We start from the raw sequence: 17,843 nt of genomic DNA, 5'->3' as shown, positions 1-17,843 counted from the left end.
ATACAAATTCTCTATCTATTCTAATTTTGCTGCTAGGAAAACAAGATTTTAAAAGACATCAACTGTTATATAATAAAAGTTTCTCCACTAAATATTCAATATATTATTTAGTTTTAAGAGGTTAATATCCATCTATTAAAAAGAAGCTTAAATAAATGGCTGAAGAGGTTAAAATGAAGATTATCAGACTGTTACATTATATTTCTTCCCTAACTCCATCTCCAAACAAAATACTATGAATTATTTTCTCTTAAAACACTACTGTTACTCAATTTTCTTTTAAAACATAAGCTTTTACTCAATTTTATGAAATTGGGAAAAGAAAAAAAGACATTCATGGAGCCCTAAGATGTACCAGGTACTGAAAAGAGAGGTTTCACATACTGTCATGACAAAACAAACTTCGACATTATACAGAAGCAAATCATTAAGTACACACTTTAACTATTTTTTTAAGTGTGTTAATTCATTTAATCTGCTCAACAACCCTATGAAGCTGACACTATTATTATTCCTATTTTCACAGATGGGAAACAGTTAAATCACTTGTTTTAACTGATGGTTCCCCAAATGGTACCTCTTACTTGCATTTTTTTTTTATCATTATACTTTAAGTTCTGGGGTACATGTGCAGAACGTGCAGTTTTGTTACATAGGTATACACATGCCATGGCGGTTTGCTGCACCCATCAATCCATCATCTACATGAGGTATTTCTCCTAATGTTATCCCTCCCCTAGCCTCCCACCCCGCCCCAGGCCCCAGTGTGTGATGTTCCTCTCCCTGTATCCATGTGTACTCATTGTTCAACTCCCACTTATGAGTGAGAACATGCGGTGTTTTGTTTTCTGATCTTGTGATAGTTTGCTGAGAATGATGGTTTCCAGCTTTATCCATGTCCTTGCAAAGGACATGAACTCATCCTTTTTTATGGCTGCATAGTATTCCATGGTGTATATGTGCCACATTTTCTTAATCCAGTCTATCATTGTTGGACATTTGGGTTGGTTCCAAGTCTTTGCTATTGTGAATAGTGCTGCACTAAACATATGTGTGCATGTGTCTTTATCTCAGGCTGATTTATAATCCTTTGGGTATATACCCAGTAATGGGATTGCTGGGTCAAATGGTATTTCTAGTTCTAGATCCTTGAGAAATTGCCACACTGTCTTCCACAATGGTTGAACTAATTTACACTCCCACCAACAGCATAAGAGCGTTCCTATTTTTCCACAACCTCTCCAGCATATGTTGTTTCTTGATTTTTTAATGATTGCCATTCTAACTGGTGTGAAATGGTATCTCATTGTGGTTTTGATTTGCATTTCGCTAATGACCAGTGATGATGAGCATTTTTTCACATGTCTGTTGGCTGCATAAATGTCTTCTTTTGAGAAGTGTCTGTTCATATCCTTTGCCCATTTTTTGATGGGGTTGTTTTTTTCTTGTAAATTTATTTATGTTCTTTGTAGATTCTGGATATTAGCCCTTTGTCAGATGGATAGATTACAAAAATTTTCTCCCATTCTGTAGGTTGTCTGTTCACTCTGATGATAGTTTCTTTTGCTGTGCAGAAGCTCTTTAGGTTAATTAAATCCCATTTGTCAATTTTGGCTTTTGTTGCCATTGCTTTTGGTGTTTTAGACATGAAGTCTTTGCCCATGCCTATGTCCTAAATGGCATTGCCCAGGTTTTCTTCTAGGATTTTTATGGTCCTAGGTCTTGCATTTAAGTCTTTGATCCATCTTGAGTTGACTTTTGCATAAGGTGTAAGGAAGGGGTCCAGTTACAGTTTTCTGCATATGGCTAGCCAGTTTTCCCAACATCATTGATTAAATAGGGAATCTTTCCCCCATGGCTTGTATCAGGTTTGTGAAAGATTAGATGGTTGTAGATGTGTGGTGTTATTTCTGAGGCCTCCGTTCTTTTCCATTGGCCTATATATCTGTTTTGGTACCAGTATCATGCTGTTTTGGTTACTGTGGCCTTGTAGTATAGTTTGAAGTCAGGTAGCATGATGCCTCCAGCTTTGTTCTTCTTGCCCAGGATTGTCTTGGCTACGTGGGCTCTTTTTTTGTTCCATATGAAGTTTAAAGTAGTTTTTTCCAATTCTGTGAAGAAAGTAAGTGGTAGCTTGATGGGAATAGCATTTCATCTACAAATTACTTTGGGCAGTATGGCCATTTTCATGGTATTGATTCTTCCTATCCATGAGCATGGAATGTTTTTCCATTTGTTTGTGTTCTCTCTTATTTCCTTGAGCAGCAGTTTGTAGTTCTCCTTGAAGAGGTCCTTCACATCCCTTGTAAGTTGGATTCCTAGGTATTTTATTCTCTTAGTAGCAACTGGGAATAGGAGTTCACTCATGATTTGGCTCTCTGTTATTGGTGTATAGGAATACTTGTGATTTTTGCACATTGATTTTGTATCCTGAGACTTTGTGGAAGTTGCTTATCAGCTTAAGGAGATTTTGGGCTGAGACGATGGGGTTTTCTAAATATACAATCATGTCATCTGCAAACAGAGACAATTTGACTTCCTCTCTTCCTATTTGAATACCCTTTATTTCTTTCTCTTGCCTGATTGCCCTGGCCAGAACTTCCAATACCATGTTGAATAGGAGTGGTGAGAGAGGAGATCCTTGTCTTGTGCCAGTTTTCAAAGAGAATGCTTCCAGCTTTTGCCCATTCGGTATGATATTGGCTGTGGGTTTGTCATAAATAGCTCTTAATATTTTGAGATACGTTCCATCGATACCTAGTTTATTGAGAGTTTTTATCATGAAGGGGTGTTGAATTTTATTGAAGGCCTTTTCTGCATCTATTGAGATTATCATGTGGTTTGTGTCCTTGGTTCTGTTTATGTGATGGATTACATTGATTTATTTGCGTATGTTGAACCAGCCTTGCATCCCAGGTATGAAGCCAACTTGCTTGTGGTGGATAAGCTTTTTGATGTGCTGCTGGATTCGTTCGGTTTGCCAGTATTTTATTAAGGATTTTCGCATCAATGTTCATCAGGGATATTAGCCTGAAATTTTCTTTTTTTGTTGTGTCTCTGCCAGCTTTTGATATCAGGATGATGCTGGCCTCATAAAATGAGTTAGGGAGGAGTCCCTCTTTTTCTATTGTTTGGAATAGTTTCAGAAGGAATGGTACACCAGCTCCTCTTTGTATCTCTGGTAGAATTCAGCTGTGAATCCGTCTAGCCCTGTACTTTTTTTGGTTGGTAGGCTATTAATTACTGCCTCAATTTCAGGACTTCTTACTGGTTTATTGAAGGATTTGACTTCTTCCTGGCTTAGACTTGGGAGGGTGTATGTGTCCAGGCATTTATCCATTTCTTCTAGATTTTCTAGTTTATTTGTGTAGAGGCATTTATAGTATTCTCTGATGGTAGTTTGTATTTCTGTGGGATCAGTGGTGATATCCCCTGTATCTTTTTTTATTGCATCTATTTGATTCTTCTCTCTTTTCTTCTTTATTAGTCGGCTAGCGGTCTATTTTGTTGATATTTTCAAAAAACAGCTCCTGGATTCATTGATTTTTTGAAGGGTTTCTTGTGTCTCTATCTCCTTCAGTTCTGCTCTGATCTTAGTTATTTCATGTCTTCTGCTAGTGTTTGAATTTGCTGTTGCTTCTCTAGTTCTTTTAATTTTGATGTTAGGGTGTCAATTTTAGATCCTCACTGCTTTCTCTTGTGGGCATTTAGTGCTATAAATTTCCCTCTACACACTGCTTTAAATGTGTCCCAGAGATTCTGGTACATTGTGTCTTCGTTCTCACTGGTTTCAAAGAACATCTTTATTTCTGCCTTCATTTCGTTATCTACCCAGTAGTCATTCAAGAGCAGATTGTTCAGTTTTCAAGTAGTTGTGCGGTTTTGAGTGAGTTTCTTATTCCTGAGTTCTAATTTGATTGCACTGTGGTCTGAGAAATTGTTTGTTATGATTTCTGTTCTTTTGCATTTGCTGAGGAGTGTTTTACTTCCAATTACGTGGTCAATTTTAGAATAAGTGTGATGAGGTGCTGAGAAGAATACATATTCTGTTGATTTGGGGTGGAGACTTCTGTAGATGTCTATTAGGTCTGCTTGGTCCAGAGCTGAGTTCAAGTCCTGAATATCCTTGTTAATTTTCTGTCTCGTTGATCTGTCTAGTATTAACAGTGCGGTGTTACACTTTATTTCTATCAGTATATCCAATATTATATATACGATTAATTTGTTTCTTTTGTCTGGTAGGTTACTTCATTATCTTCTCCAATTACAAGCAGGTACTATATACCAGGAATTGTGTAAAGCAAAAGATAAAGATACCAAAAAAACCAGATGTTCCCCACGCTGAATGAGCTCTACCACACCAATTTAAATTTACTTCATTTAAAATCTTACTAACTTCCTACTAAATAAGTGAAGAAAGTGTAATGGTTGAAAACCTGGGTTTTTCTTGCCAAAAAGTTTAAGAAAACAAACAAAAATCCCTGGGTTTGAAACTTGTCATTTACTGTTGTTAGAAAATTTGCATACCGCAGTATACCACAATATGCGAATTTAGTGAGAAACAACTGCTGGTGCATAGTAAGTGCTTAACAAATGGTATCTAAGATCATATACATTTAGCCGCTTTCTCCTATAAGGCCTGTGTCTCTGTTAATGCCATTAGCTGGTAAGAAAAATTTGCTGAAGAAAGGTCCACAGATTTACTCATACAATTAATCAAATATTCACCCACCATGTTCCCCGAGAAAGGGTCTCACTCTGTCTCCCAAACTGGAGTATAATGGCACAATCATGGCTCATTGCAGCCTCCAATCCTGGGCTCAAGCATTCCTCCTGCTTTGGCCTCCCAAAGTGCTGGTATTATAGTCATAAGCCACCATGTCTGACTCAAGATTTCTTTTTTAATAAAATAACATCTCTGCCCCATACGACGCTAGATAAAAATAACTGTGTTTATTAACCATTTACCATGTGCCATGAAGCTCTATGGGAATAAAAGCTTTATCTCACTTGTGTTCCAATTCAATACTGAAACAACAAATATTTACTGACTACAAACTGACCTTCAGATATATTGCTTAAAAAATCCCTAAATTATGGTGCTTATATTATAGAGAAATATTGAGAAAAATGTATATGCTGCTAAAAAAAAACAGGAGAAATAGTAAAGGAAACTGAAATTAATTAAGAATCATAATTAAATTATATAGAATAATTAGAAGTGTGATGAAAAAAATAAAAAGCAGAGCAGGAACTTCCCCCTGTACCCAAACTGAAGTTAAAGGAGCTAGGATTTACCCTCCCACCTAATAAGACTAAAACACAGAAAAATAGAAGAAACAGGCCAGGCATGGTGGCTCACGCCTGTAATCCTAACACTTTAGGAGGCTGAGGCGGGAGGATCACTTGATGCCAGGAGCTCAAGACCAACCTGGGCAACATAGCGAGACTCCATCCCTGTATTTTAAAAAAGAAAAAAAAAGTTTTCAAACACTGAACTTGCAGTCAGGAAGGACGGTGATCCTATGAGAAAGTAAACACAGGTGGTGAGCACTGTGACTTGACCCTAGTTTAGCGCTCCACAGAAACAGAATCCAGGCACAACTTGGCAAACACTGAGTTGAGATTGAGCATAGAGCTCAGTCAAGGCAATCAAGGCATTTAGAGTTCACAGGAAAAAGTACAGAAAAAAGCAGTACAAAGAGAGGTGCCTGGAGATCTGCAGAGTGTACCCCTCAGGTCTTCAGCAGAGTACTGAAAAGTAAATGCAAGTGAGTGAAATACCAAAGACCAGAGGAAGAAATACTCCAGATGGATTACAGCACGGGTGTCCAGCCTTTTGGCTTCCCTGGGCCACGCTGAAAGAAGAAGAATTGTCTTGGGCCACCCATAAAATACACTAACACTAACAACAGCTGATGAGCTTAAAAAAAAAAAAAAAAAGGTCTATGCATAATTTTCATGATATCTGCCACCAAAAAAGTCCTCACATTCAAAGGGCTGGACACCAGTAGATTAGAGAATAGTGCCAGCACTCACAGAGGGCCAGAAACAGTACCTGTTTCCACTAGTCCAACTGAGAAAACTATTAATTCACAGAGTATTAGGTAGGATATCCAACAATGTCATATCACAGTAGTGGAAAGTAATTAGTCTCAGACTGAAAAAAGCAAAAGATCATAAAAGCAAGAACTAGAGGATCAACTGTTTCCACGTAAGTGCATCCCAGGAAAAAAGCTGAAGAATATTTGTAGAATTGAAAAACATCAAAATTCACAATGGCTACCATCTAATCAAAAATTACCATTCAAAATTAAAAATATAAAATTAAAAATAAAAATAAAATATATATAAAATAAAAATAAAAATTACCAAGCTACAAAGAAGCGGGAAAACACCCCATAATCATTAGGGGGTGAATAATCAAAACCAATCCAGAACTAACACAGACGTTAGACACAGCTGACAAGAACACTAAAACAGTTATTTTAACTGTATTCTATATATGTTCAAAAAGTAGAGACATGCAAGATATAAAAAGGCCCAAATTAAACATCTGGAGATGAAAAATATAATGTCTGAGTTTAAAAATATATTTAATGGGATTAAGAGCAGAAAAGACATAGCAAAATAAAACAGTAGTGAACTTCAAGACATAGCAACAGGAACTAAAAGAAAAAAATGAGAAGAGTAGCAGTGAGCTGTGGAACTTCGAAGAGCCTAATAAGTGAGTAAATAGAGTCCCTAAAGGTCAGCGGGGAGGGGGGTTTATTGGATAGTTGAAGAAATAATGGACAAAGTTTTTCAAAATTTGATGAAAACTATAAAGCCACAAATCAAAAAAGCTTAACGAATCCTCAACAAAAGAAACACAGAGAAAAACTACACCAAGGTCCATGACAATCAAATTGTTCAAACCAGTGATAACAAGAAAATCTAAAAGGAACCAGAGGGGGCTGGGCGCAGTGGCTCACGCCTGTAATCCCAGCACTTTGGGAGGCCGAGGTGGGTGGATCACCTGAGATCGGGAGTTCGAGACCAGCCTGACCAACATGGAGAAACCCCGTCTCTACTAAAAATACAAAATTAGCCGGGCATGGTGGCTCAAGCTTGTAATCCCAGCTACTTGGGACGCTGAGGTAGGAGAATCACTTGAACCCGGGAGGCAGAGGTTGTGGTGAACCACTGCACTCCAGCCTGCTGAGCGACAGAGTAAGACTCTGTCTCCAAAAAAAAAAAAAAAAAATTACTACTGATTTTCTTAGACATGATAATGGTATTATAGTTATAAAGAAGAACACTATTCTTCTGTCTTTAGGAGATGGTGCTGATGTATTTAAGTTAAGTGTCGTAAAGTCTGCAACCTAGGCTGGCTGTGGTGGCTCATGCCTATAATCCCAGCATTTTGGGAGGCTGAGGCAGTGGAACATCAGAGGTCAGGAGTTTTAGACCAGCCTGACCAACATGGTAAAACCCCATCTCTACTAAAAATATAGTATTAGCTGGGCGTGGTGGGGCATGCCTGTAATCCCAGCTACTCTGGAGGCTGAGGCAGGAGAATCGCTTGAACCTAGGAGACGAAGGTTGTGGTGAGCAGATATCAGGCCACTGCACTCCAGCCTGGGTAACAAGAGTGAAACTCTCTGTCTCAAAGAAAAAAAAAAAAAGTAGCCAGAGGGGGAAAAAGCATATTACATACACAGAAACAAAGACAAAGATAATATCAGATTTCTCATGAAAAGCAATAAAGTAGGTAACAGTGGAGCAACATCTTTGTACTGCTGAAAGAATATCAATCTACAATTATATACTCACTTCAAATATCTTTTTTAAAAACTAAGGTGAAATAAAGACTTCTTCAGACAAAATTAGAATTTGCCAACAGCAGACCCACACTAAAGTCATGTTAAAAGAAGTCCTTCAAGCAGAAGGCAAATAACATCAGACAAAATTCAGGGTATAGGAAAGGTTAACTAGATGGGTAAATATACAAGATGCTTTCATATTATTTAAATTTTTTAAATGATACTGCAAAGTATTACAATATCACTCAAAGGTAGCTGACACAAGTTAAAGATATATACTTCAAATCCTAAAACAAAACAAAAACTTAAAACTACTAAAGAAACTAAAGAGATAAAGCATATCATTTAAAAAAAAATCCCAAAAAGGCAGTAAAAGAGGGAAAGAAGAACAAAAACAGATGGGAAATACAGAAAATGAATAGCAAGATGAAAGATTTAAACTAAACCACAATAAATCACACTGAAGGTAAATGATCTCACCTCAATGAAAAGGTAGTGATTGTCAAATTAGATAAAAAGAAAAGAACCAATTATATGCCGCCTATAAGAAAAACATTCTAAATATAAAGATACAAACTAATTAAGAGTAAAATAGTGGAAAAAGCAAAAAGATATACCATGCTAAGAAAACTCCAATAGCTATTTTAGTATCAGAAAAAGCAGATTTCAGAGCAAAGCATGTTATCACAAATAAAGGAGGTCATTTCATAACGACAAAAGGGTCAGTTAATCGAGAAGCCATAACAATCCTGAACATTTATCCTCCTAATAACCGAGCTTTAAAATACACCAAGCAAAAATAGAACTGCAGAAGAAATATACAAATCTACAATTACTGTTGGAGGTTTTAATACCCCCCTTCAATAACTGACAGAACAAGTAGACAGAAAATAAAAAATATAAGAGACCTGAATTACATTATAAGTCAATCTGACCTAACAGACATTTAAAGACTACTTCACCAAACAGCAGCAGGAAAACACATTCTTTGCAAGTGCACATGGAACATTTTAAAAATAGGCTGTACTGTGGGCCATAAAACAAGTAGTAATAAATTTGAAAGGATTCAAGTCATATAAAGTATGTTTTCTGAACACAACAAAATTAATATAGAAATCAATGACAGAAAGACATCTGGAAAAATCCCAAAATAATTGGGAACTAAATAACATATATACATGGTGAGTAAACCATGGATCAAAGAAAAAAATCAAAGAAGTAGAAAATATTTTCAAATTAATGAAAATAAACATATCAAAATTGGTGGCATGTCACTAAAGCAATAATTGGGAAAAAATCAGCACTGATTTTCTACTTTAGAAAATAAGACTGAACTCAAATAAATTACTTCAACTTAACCTCAACTATAAGACACAAAATAACATTTTTTTCACAAATCCAACATCCATTCCTAATTAAAACTCTATAAACTAACACAAGAAAGGGACTTCTTCAACTTGATAAAGGACATCTACAAAAAACACCTATAGTTAACAAATACTTAATAGTTAAAGGACTGAACACATCTCTCCTAAATCAGAAACAAGTCTCGCTTCTTTTCAACATTATCTGGCCAGTACAATCAGGTGAGAAAAAGAAAAAAAAGGCAAACAGATTGGAAAGAAAGAAAGAAAACTGTCTTTATTCACACACAACATAGTCATCTATGTAAAAAATCCAATGAGATCTACAAAAAAAAAGTTTGTTAAAATTTAGTGAATTTAGTAAAGTTGCAGGATATAAGATCAGTATAAAAAACTGTATTTTTATACACTATTAAAGAACAACCAGAAACTGACAATTTTTTAAAATACCACTTACAACAGCACCAAAAAATATGTACTACTTAGGGACAAATCCTGTTTTTAAAAATATACGAGGCCAGGTATGGTGGCTCATACCGATAATCCCAACACTTTGGGAGGCCAGGATGGTAGGTTGAAGCGAGAAGTTTGAGACCAGTCTCAGCAATATGGCAAGACCCTGTCTCCAGAAAAATTAAAAAATTAGCCAAGCATGGTGGCACATGCCTGTAGTCCTAGCTACTGGGGAGGCTGTAGCAGGAGGATCATTTAAGCCCAGGAGTTTAAGGTTACAGTGAGCTATGATGGTGCCACTAGACTCCAGCCTGGGCAACAGAATGAGATCTTGTCTCTAAAATACATATATACATATATACATATATGTATATATATATATGAAAGACATGTACATAGAAAACCGTAAGACACTGCTGAGAGAAATTACAGACCTACAAAAAACTAAAGACATACCATGTTCATGGGTCAGGTCAGAAGAATCAAAACTGTTAAGCTGTCAGTCTCTTCAAACTGATATATAGAGTCAACGCAATCCCAATCAAAATCCCAATGGGACTTTTTCTTTTTTTAACAGAAACTGACATTTCCATATGAACATGAAGTTCATATAGAAATACAAAGAACCTAGAATAGCCAAAACAACTTTGAAAAAGACTTGTGATAAAGCTATAGTAATCCAAACAGTATAGTATTAGCACAGAGAGAGACATACATAGAGTCCAGAACTAGAAGTAGACATATATAGACAACAGATTTTTTTAAATGATGGTGCAAAGTCAACTCAGTGAAGAAAGGATAATCTTTTCCAATAAATGGTGCTGAACAATTGGACATCCATGTGCAAAAATCATTAACTTCAATCCAATTTTATACCATATACAAATAATAACTCAGAAATCTTCAAAACTGATTAGAGACCTAAATCTAAGACTAAAAATTATAAAACTCAAATGGGAGAAAATCTCTATAACTTTGCATTATGACACAACAGCAGAAGCATTATAGAAAGACAAATTAATACACTGGGCTTCATAAAAATTAAACACAGCTGGTCTTCAAAAGATACTGTAAGAAAACGAAAAGAGAAACCACAGACTGAAAGAAAATATTTGCAAAGCATATATCTGAAAAAAGACTTATTCCCAGAATAAATAAAGAATTCCAAAACTCAATAATAAGAAAACAATCCAATCTTAAAATTGGGCAAATAGGCCGGGCGTGGTGGCTGACACCTGTAATCCCAGCACTTTGGGAGGCCAAGGTGGATGGATCACAAGGTCAGGAGATCAAGACCATCCTGGCTAACGTGGTGAAAACCCGTCTCTACTAAAAATACAAAAAATTAGCCAGGCATGGTGGCGGGGGCCTGTAGTCCCAGCTACTCAGGAGGCTGAGGCAGGAGAATGGCATGAACCCGGGAGGCGGAGCTTGCAGTGAGCCGAGATCACACCACTGCACTCCAGCCTGGACAACAGAGTGACACTCCATCTCAAAAAAAAAAAAAAATTGGGCAAACAATTTAAGGAGAACTTCACCAATAAAGAATATGGATGGCAAATAAGCACATGAAAAGATGTTCAACATCACTAGTCATTAGAGAAATATAAATTAAAACTACAATGAGGCCAGACACAGGGGCCCGAGCCTATAATCCCAACACTTTGGAAGGCCAAGGTGGGCAGAACACTTGAGCCCAGGAGTACAGGAACAGCCTGAGCAACATGGCAAAAAATTCCATCTCTACAAAAAAATATAAAGATTATCCAGGCATGGTGGCACTTGCCTGTGGTCTCAGTTACTCAGGAAGCTGAAGTGGGAGGATTGCCTAAGCCCAGGGAGGTCAAGGCTGCAGTGAGCCATGATCGTGCCACTGCACTCCAGCTCAGGCAGCAGCGTGAGACACTGTCTCAAAAAACAAAACAAAACAAACCTACAATAAGATACTACTATGTACCTACTAAAGTTTAGACTAAAATTAAAAAGACTAACAATACAAAGTATTGGCAAGGATATGGAGAAACTGGAACTCTTATACAGTGCTGGTGGGAATATAAAATGATATAATCAGTCTGGGAAAAAACTTCATAGTTTCTCAAAAAGGTAAATATATACCTACCATTTTGATCTATTCATTCCATTTCCAGTTACTTACCGAAAGGAAACAAACGTATATGTCTATATAAAAACTTTCACATGAACGTTCCTAGCAGCTTTGTTTGTAATAGCCCAAAACTAGAAATAATCCAAGTGTTCATCAACAGGTGAATGTATAAACAAAACAGTGGCATATCTATACAATGGAATACTGCTGAGCAACAAAAAGAAATGAACTACTGATAAATGCAACAATATGGCTGAATTTCAAAATAATTATGCCTAGTGAAAGAAGCCAGACCCTCCTCCCATACATACTGTAGGATTCCACTTTATTAAAATTGTAGGGAATTTAAGCAAATCTACGTGACAGAAAGCAAGTCAGTGATTCCTGGGGGGTTGCTTAAGGGTTGTGGGTGGGAGTGGGAAAGGATTATAAAGGAGAAAGAGGAAAACTTTTGGGGTTGGTGGATATGTTCATTATCTTGATTGTGATGATGGTTTCATGGTTATATTCATATGTCGAAACTTATCAAATTGTACACATTAAGTTGTACATATTGGATCATAATTATATCTCAAGCTATTATAAAGCAATATAAAACAAAAATCTATGACTTCAAAGATTGTGGCCCAAGCTGCCTAAGGAATTGAATTTCCATCTCCTGAAGAGAAGAAGAAGGCTACAGAACAGACACATTTTGGAGACAAGATTGCAAATTTTTCCTCTAAAAATTCAGTTTTTAAAATGCGGAGTTTGAAATGTCTGTAAATACGCAAGTGGAGATATCAATTAGGCAAGTGGCTATATCAGTTCAGGAAAGAAGTCTAGGATGATAATATAAATTTTGGAGTCTACAGCACATAAAAAGAATATTTAAAGTCTGTTAGCCTGAATGAGGCAAATAGTGCTCAATAAAAATTAGTGGAATGAATCAAAGTTCTAAGTAGTTCACATAATTAACTTATTTCATCTTGACGAAAAACCCCACGAAGTAGGAATTATGATACCCACTTTATAGGTAAAGAAACTGAGGCTTAAAGGTGAGTAACTTGCCCAAGGTCACACAGCTAGGAGCTATATTTGAGGTTTGCAGTGAGAGCTATTAGAAACAAAGAAAGATAATGTGAGGTTATTAGTGATGATGTGCCTAAGCAGAAAAAAAAACTTCGAGTCAGACAACCTCAGACTATTAACCAATAAAAGTAGCCAAAGATTTAATAAACGTAGGAAAAATTCTCCAAATCCATAATTGACATGTTAGCAGCTTCCATTAAATTTTATCATGTTAACATCAATGTGATTTACAAGTTAAAGCGATTAAAATCTGTGCTACCCAACTACTGTATTTGTGTCATTTTAAGCTTGCAGAAAGAAAAGGCAGGATGTTTTAAACTGGTTACCTCAACTGAAGTAGAATCTGAAGGACACAGAAGTTTAATGAGGAAGAACTTTTACTGGGATCAAAATAGCTGTAGGAACTACATTATAGCCTACTGGAGGCAAAAAAGAAAGTTCTATATTGGCATTTAGGGAAATGAACTAGTAGGTAAAATATCAGAAGTTCCTAGTCTGGGAAAATGTCATTTAAATTTCAAGGAAATATGTTCCTTGAATTTTAATTCTAACCTTTAAAAAAAAAAAGAAAACTTGGAAAGGTTAAAATACTACATCAAATGCTATAATAAAGACACAAAATTGGTGACATAAAAGGCCATTCTTTGTTATAAAAAAAAGTGCTGTGCTGATAATGCCTCATTTAAGCATAATGGAATACTGATACAGGACTTCTTAGAGGTTTTTTTCATTAAATACTATTACTCTGCCCACTAAAGTTCATTATAAACTATAATAATTGATAAATCTATTTATCTGATATAAAACCTTAATTTATTGAGGATCTTTAACACTGTCTCAACAAATAAGTTCAATTTTATTCCAGTTATCTGCATCTTACTGCATTAAATAAAAATTAAATAGTTTAATAATTTTTTTTCAAAGCCTATCATCCAGAAATGGTCAGGAGCAGACCAATGTCAATCAACTTTTCAAGAAAGAAAAGAAAACAACAACAAAATAAGATAACAATCACATCACATCTCTTCCTATTAAAGGTTTGGAGGAGAGGGGTCTCTATAACCCAAGTTGAACAAAATGGTCAGTACATCACTAACAAACTGGAGTTTCTAATTTTTGTTTACAAAAGCTGAGTTATCGTTATCTTGATTATGTTTGAGGAAGTTGAAGGAACCAATTTATTTTCACTATTACCTGCTTAGAATCTATGAAAGAAACCTAAAGTTTTCCAAAAATTCATTAGGATCCCAAAAAGGTACTATAAGAACTCCAAGAATTTCATGAATTTATGAAATGAGTAGTTGTCAATGAAATTGCGCACTGAAAAGTTCAATGAATACCAATATTCACCCAGCTGATGAAATATATCACCAAGATCCTAGAATTCCATGTTCAAACTGTTCCATTTTGTTCCATTTCTACTACTTCATGTCACTCTCAGCTCTTGCCTAAATTATTGTTGCAGTCTCTTAGTCCACACTTACATAGACCACCCATTTCACCACACAGCAGCCAGAACAATACCAGTAAAAAAGTAAAATTCAAACTTCTAAAAGGGGCTTTATAAGGCCCTTTATGATCTGAACTCTTCGTGTTTTCCTGGCTTGATCCTTTACCACTACTGTACCCACACCCCCCCAATATACAAATACCAAGAAGACATGTTCTCCCATACACACACTAGCCTTCAGCCATATTCAGCTATCTGCAGACCCTCAAAAGCAACAGTCGGCCAGGCGTGGTGGCTCACGCCTGTAATCCCAACTTCAGGAGGCCGAGGCGGGCGGATCACGAGGTCAGGAGATCCGAGACCACGGTGCAACCCCGTCCTACTAAAAATACAAAAAATTAGCCGGGCGCGGTGGTGGGTGCCTGTAGTACCAGCTACTGGGGAGGCTGAGGCAGGAGAATGGCATGAACCCAGGAGGCGGAGCTTGCAGTGAACCGAGATCACGTCACTGCACTGCAGCCTGGGCGACAGAGTGAGACTCCGTCTCAAAAAAAAAAAAAAAGCAACAGTCACCCTGAGAAGCCCTGCATGTATGCTCCTTCCTCTGGATTGTTCTTTCCTGTTTTGCTAACTCAGACTCATCCTAAAGTCTCATTTTAAATGCTGTGTCCTTTGCCACTGACTCAGTACTAACAACAACAACAAAAAATGCCAGGTCCTATGTGATACCTTCTTTGCCCAACTCGTTCCCACCTAGCCCCATTTGATGATCCATAATACCCTGCATTTAGCATCCACATAGCAATTTTCACTCCAAATAATTAATTATTTATCGAACTTTCTGTCCTAATCTAAGCTACCTGAAGGTAGGAGACAATGCCTTATTCACTATCATGTCCTCAGAATCTAGCTCAATGCTTGACCCATAATAGAAACTAAACAAATTCTTTGAGTGAATGAATGTATCATAAAAGGTATTTCATTCATAGAGGGGATACAGTTTTGAAAACTTTCATTAAAGAAATAACATCAGAATTGATATAAGTTAATTTAAAAAAATAAGAAAAATAAATAACATACCTGTCTTTCCAACTCTTGTCCTGTTATGCCAGCCTCTACATGAGCTGTCAAATTGTTCTCATCAACCCAGAGAATTCGATTCTGTTGCAAAGGAAGAAAGAAATCTGATCTCCAGGAACTACTAATATTTTCTCAGGAAATATAACTTCCTAATTCAAAGCAACAAGTGGTAAGACAGTGATTAAGCAAGAAGGGTTCCCCTCAACCACCCACACTGGAAACCAAGTCCACTTATCCCAGACTATACAACATGACAACATAGTAACAAAGGCAGCATATTATGCAGGGGTTGGCTTAAAACATAGACTCTGTCTTTATTCAGAGGTTAATTTAAATTCCTTCTCTTACCTTAGGCAAATTATTTAACTGTCTAAGCTTATTGTTTCCTCATTTGTAAAATGTAAAATAGTAATAATACATAAAGTGTTGGCTACAATAATTAAATGAGGTACTCCATGTAAAAAAACAGCATATACAGGTCCTGGCATTGTGCAAATACTATCTGCACTGTGTTAACATAGCAATCACTATCTAATTTAAGAATATCAGAATATGACCATAAGATTAGAAAAAAAAATCTGCAAAGACATTTGAATATAGCAGATGGCATCCCTACTTTATTTTTAATTCAAAACAGGGCCAGAGACCCCATGTACAAAACAAAGCAAATCCCTGCCTCGGGCTCAAAAGAAGGAACTAAATTTCATCTGGCTCAACTTACCAAACGTATGACTGCCAATAAAAAATGTTATTTGGCATTCTTATTTGACCTAACTTTTATATACATATATGAATTTTCATGAATTACTTTCTACTATTAAGAGCAGACTTCTTTCCCCTTTCTATCTGGCTGAGCAATTGGGTAACATATAGAACCTTCTTCTGGATCCCAGGGAAGCTTTCTTTCTACTTTCATATGCTCAATTTCACAGCAATAACTAATATAGATAAATCTACTTAATAATAAAAAGGAAAGAGCACAACAGACAATACAAAAATAGCAGTTGCTGCCTACATTCCAAATCTGAACACATACAAATAACTGCACTGCTTAATTCACAGCGTTGTGAAAAACATTAAATAAGATGATGTATGTGAATGCACTTTTAGTTTTATGTTACATAAAACTCATAACTATAATCTCACTATAAGACAATAGTAATTTCTTTCTTTCTTTTTTTTTTTTTTTTTTTGAGACAGAGTCTTGCTCTGTCACCCAGGCTGGAGTGCAGTGGTGTGATCTTAGCTCACTGCAACCTCTGCCTCCTGGGTTCAAGCAATTCTCCTGCCTCAGCCTCCTGAGTAGCTGGGATTACAGGCACGCGCCACCACACCTGGCTAATTTTTGTATTTTTAGTAGGGACAGGGTTTCACCACATTGGCCAGGTTGGTCTAGAACTCCTGGCCTCAGATGATCTGCCCACCAAAGCCTCCCAAAGTGCTGGGATTACAGGCGTGAGCCACCACACCTGGCTGACAACAGTAACTTCAATACAACTATGGTATAATCAGGCTTTTGGTCCTTTGGCAGCTAAACAAAAGACAGTATTATTAAATTGCAGAGTGAAAAGACAAAGAATTTATTGATCTGATGGTACCTTATATATATATCTTCTCCCCCAACAGACTGGCCCTTGAGGCAATTACATACTCATTCTAAATATATACCTTGTAGCTACCAAGAGTTCAAACATATCTTTTGGTAGAAAAAGGAAATTAAAAGAAGCAGAAAAAACTTCATAGGCACTCACAGAAAAACCTAAAGAAAACATATAGGCTACCCTATTACATCCCATATATACTACCAAACCCATGATAACATTCCAGAACAGGCTATTCTTCAGCTATCTTCTGAGGAAATAAATTGCCTTTTCTTAAAATCTCGGATAAGGAGATAGGTTAATGGGGAACTTTACAATAAAATAAAGTGTTCACCATCTGAACTTGATCAATTTTAGCATCACTAAAAGTGAGACAATCAGCTACTACACACCTCTATTGATGTTATGTGACATTTTTTTAAAAGCACATTACCATCTATGAGGGATTCTTGCTGTAAAAACAAAACAAAAAAAAGGCAATGCCTGAATCTAACTAGACTTTATATGGAACTACTAATTTAGTGGACATACAGGGCTTAGATAAAGAGTTAAATGACAAGAAGCAGCAATAGATAAATTCAAAATATGACATTCTATACTACAAATAACCTTGTTTCTTCAAAAGTCTATAACATTCAAAAGAAAAAAACAGGGAGTAAGATGAGGCTTTTACATAAAGTGAGACTTAAGAGCTACAATGGAAAGCAAATGTGAGCCTTGTCTGGATCCCCATTTGAACAAATGAACTATAAAACAGACATTTTTTATCAAAAATTGAATGTAGACTAACTACTAAATAACATAAAGAATTACTTTTCATTTTGCCAGGAGTGATAATAATAGTTATGTGAGAAAATGTCCTTTTTAAACGAGATTATACAGAAATATTTACATGTAAAGTAGCATTGTATCAGA

The 17,843-nt window shown here is 36.3% G+C and overlaps 1 protein-coding gene across 2 annotated transcripts in view; it reads right to left on the bottom strand.

Moving 5' to 3' along the window:
* Positions 1 to 17,843, bottom strand: part of AGPS (alkylglycerone phosphate synthase) — a 157,745-nt gene that overhangs the window by 83,325 nt on the left and 56,577 nt on the right. For both annotated transcript variants that reach the window (XM_031008691.3, XM_063695017.1), the window contains exon 8: positions 15,328 to 15,408. In XM_031008691.3, coding sequence (XP_030864551.1) covers positions 15,328 to 15,408 — 81 coding nt within the window. The remainder of the gene's footprint in view (positions 1 to 15,327; positions 15,409 to 17,843) is intronic.

Source organism: Gorilla gorilla, chromosome 11 (genome assembly GCF_029281585.2).
Source record: "Gorilla gorilla gorilla isolate KB3781 chromosome 11, NHGRI_mGorGor1-v2.1_pri, whole genome shotgun sequence".
In the NCBI taxonomy this organism is placed as follows: Eukaryota; Metazoa; Chordata; class Mammalia; order Primates; family Hominidae; genus Gorilla; species Gorilla gorilla.
The sequence above is the reverse complement of the archived record's forward strand: the minus strand, read 5'-3'. Positions and strand labels throughout refer to the sequence as shown.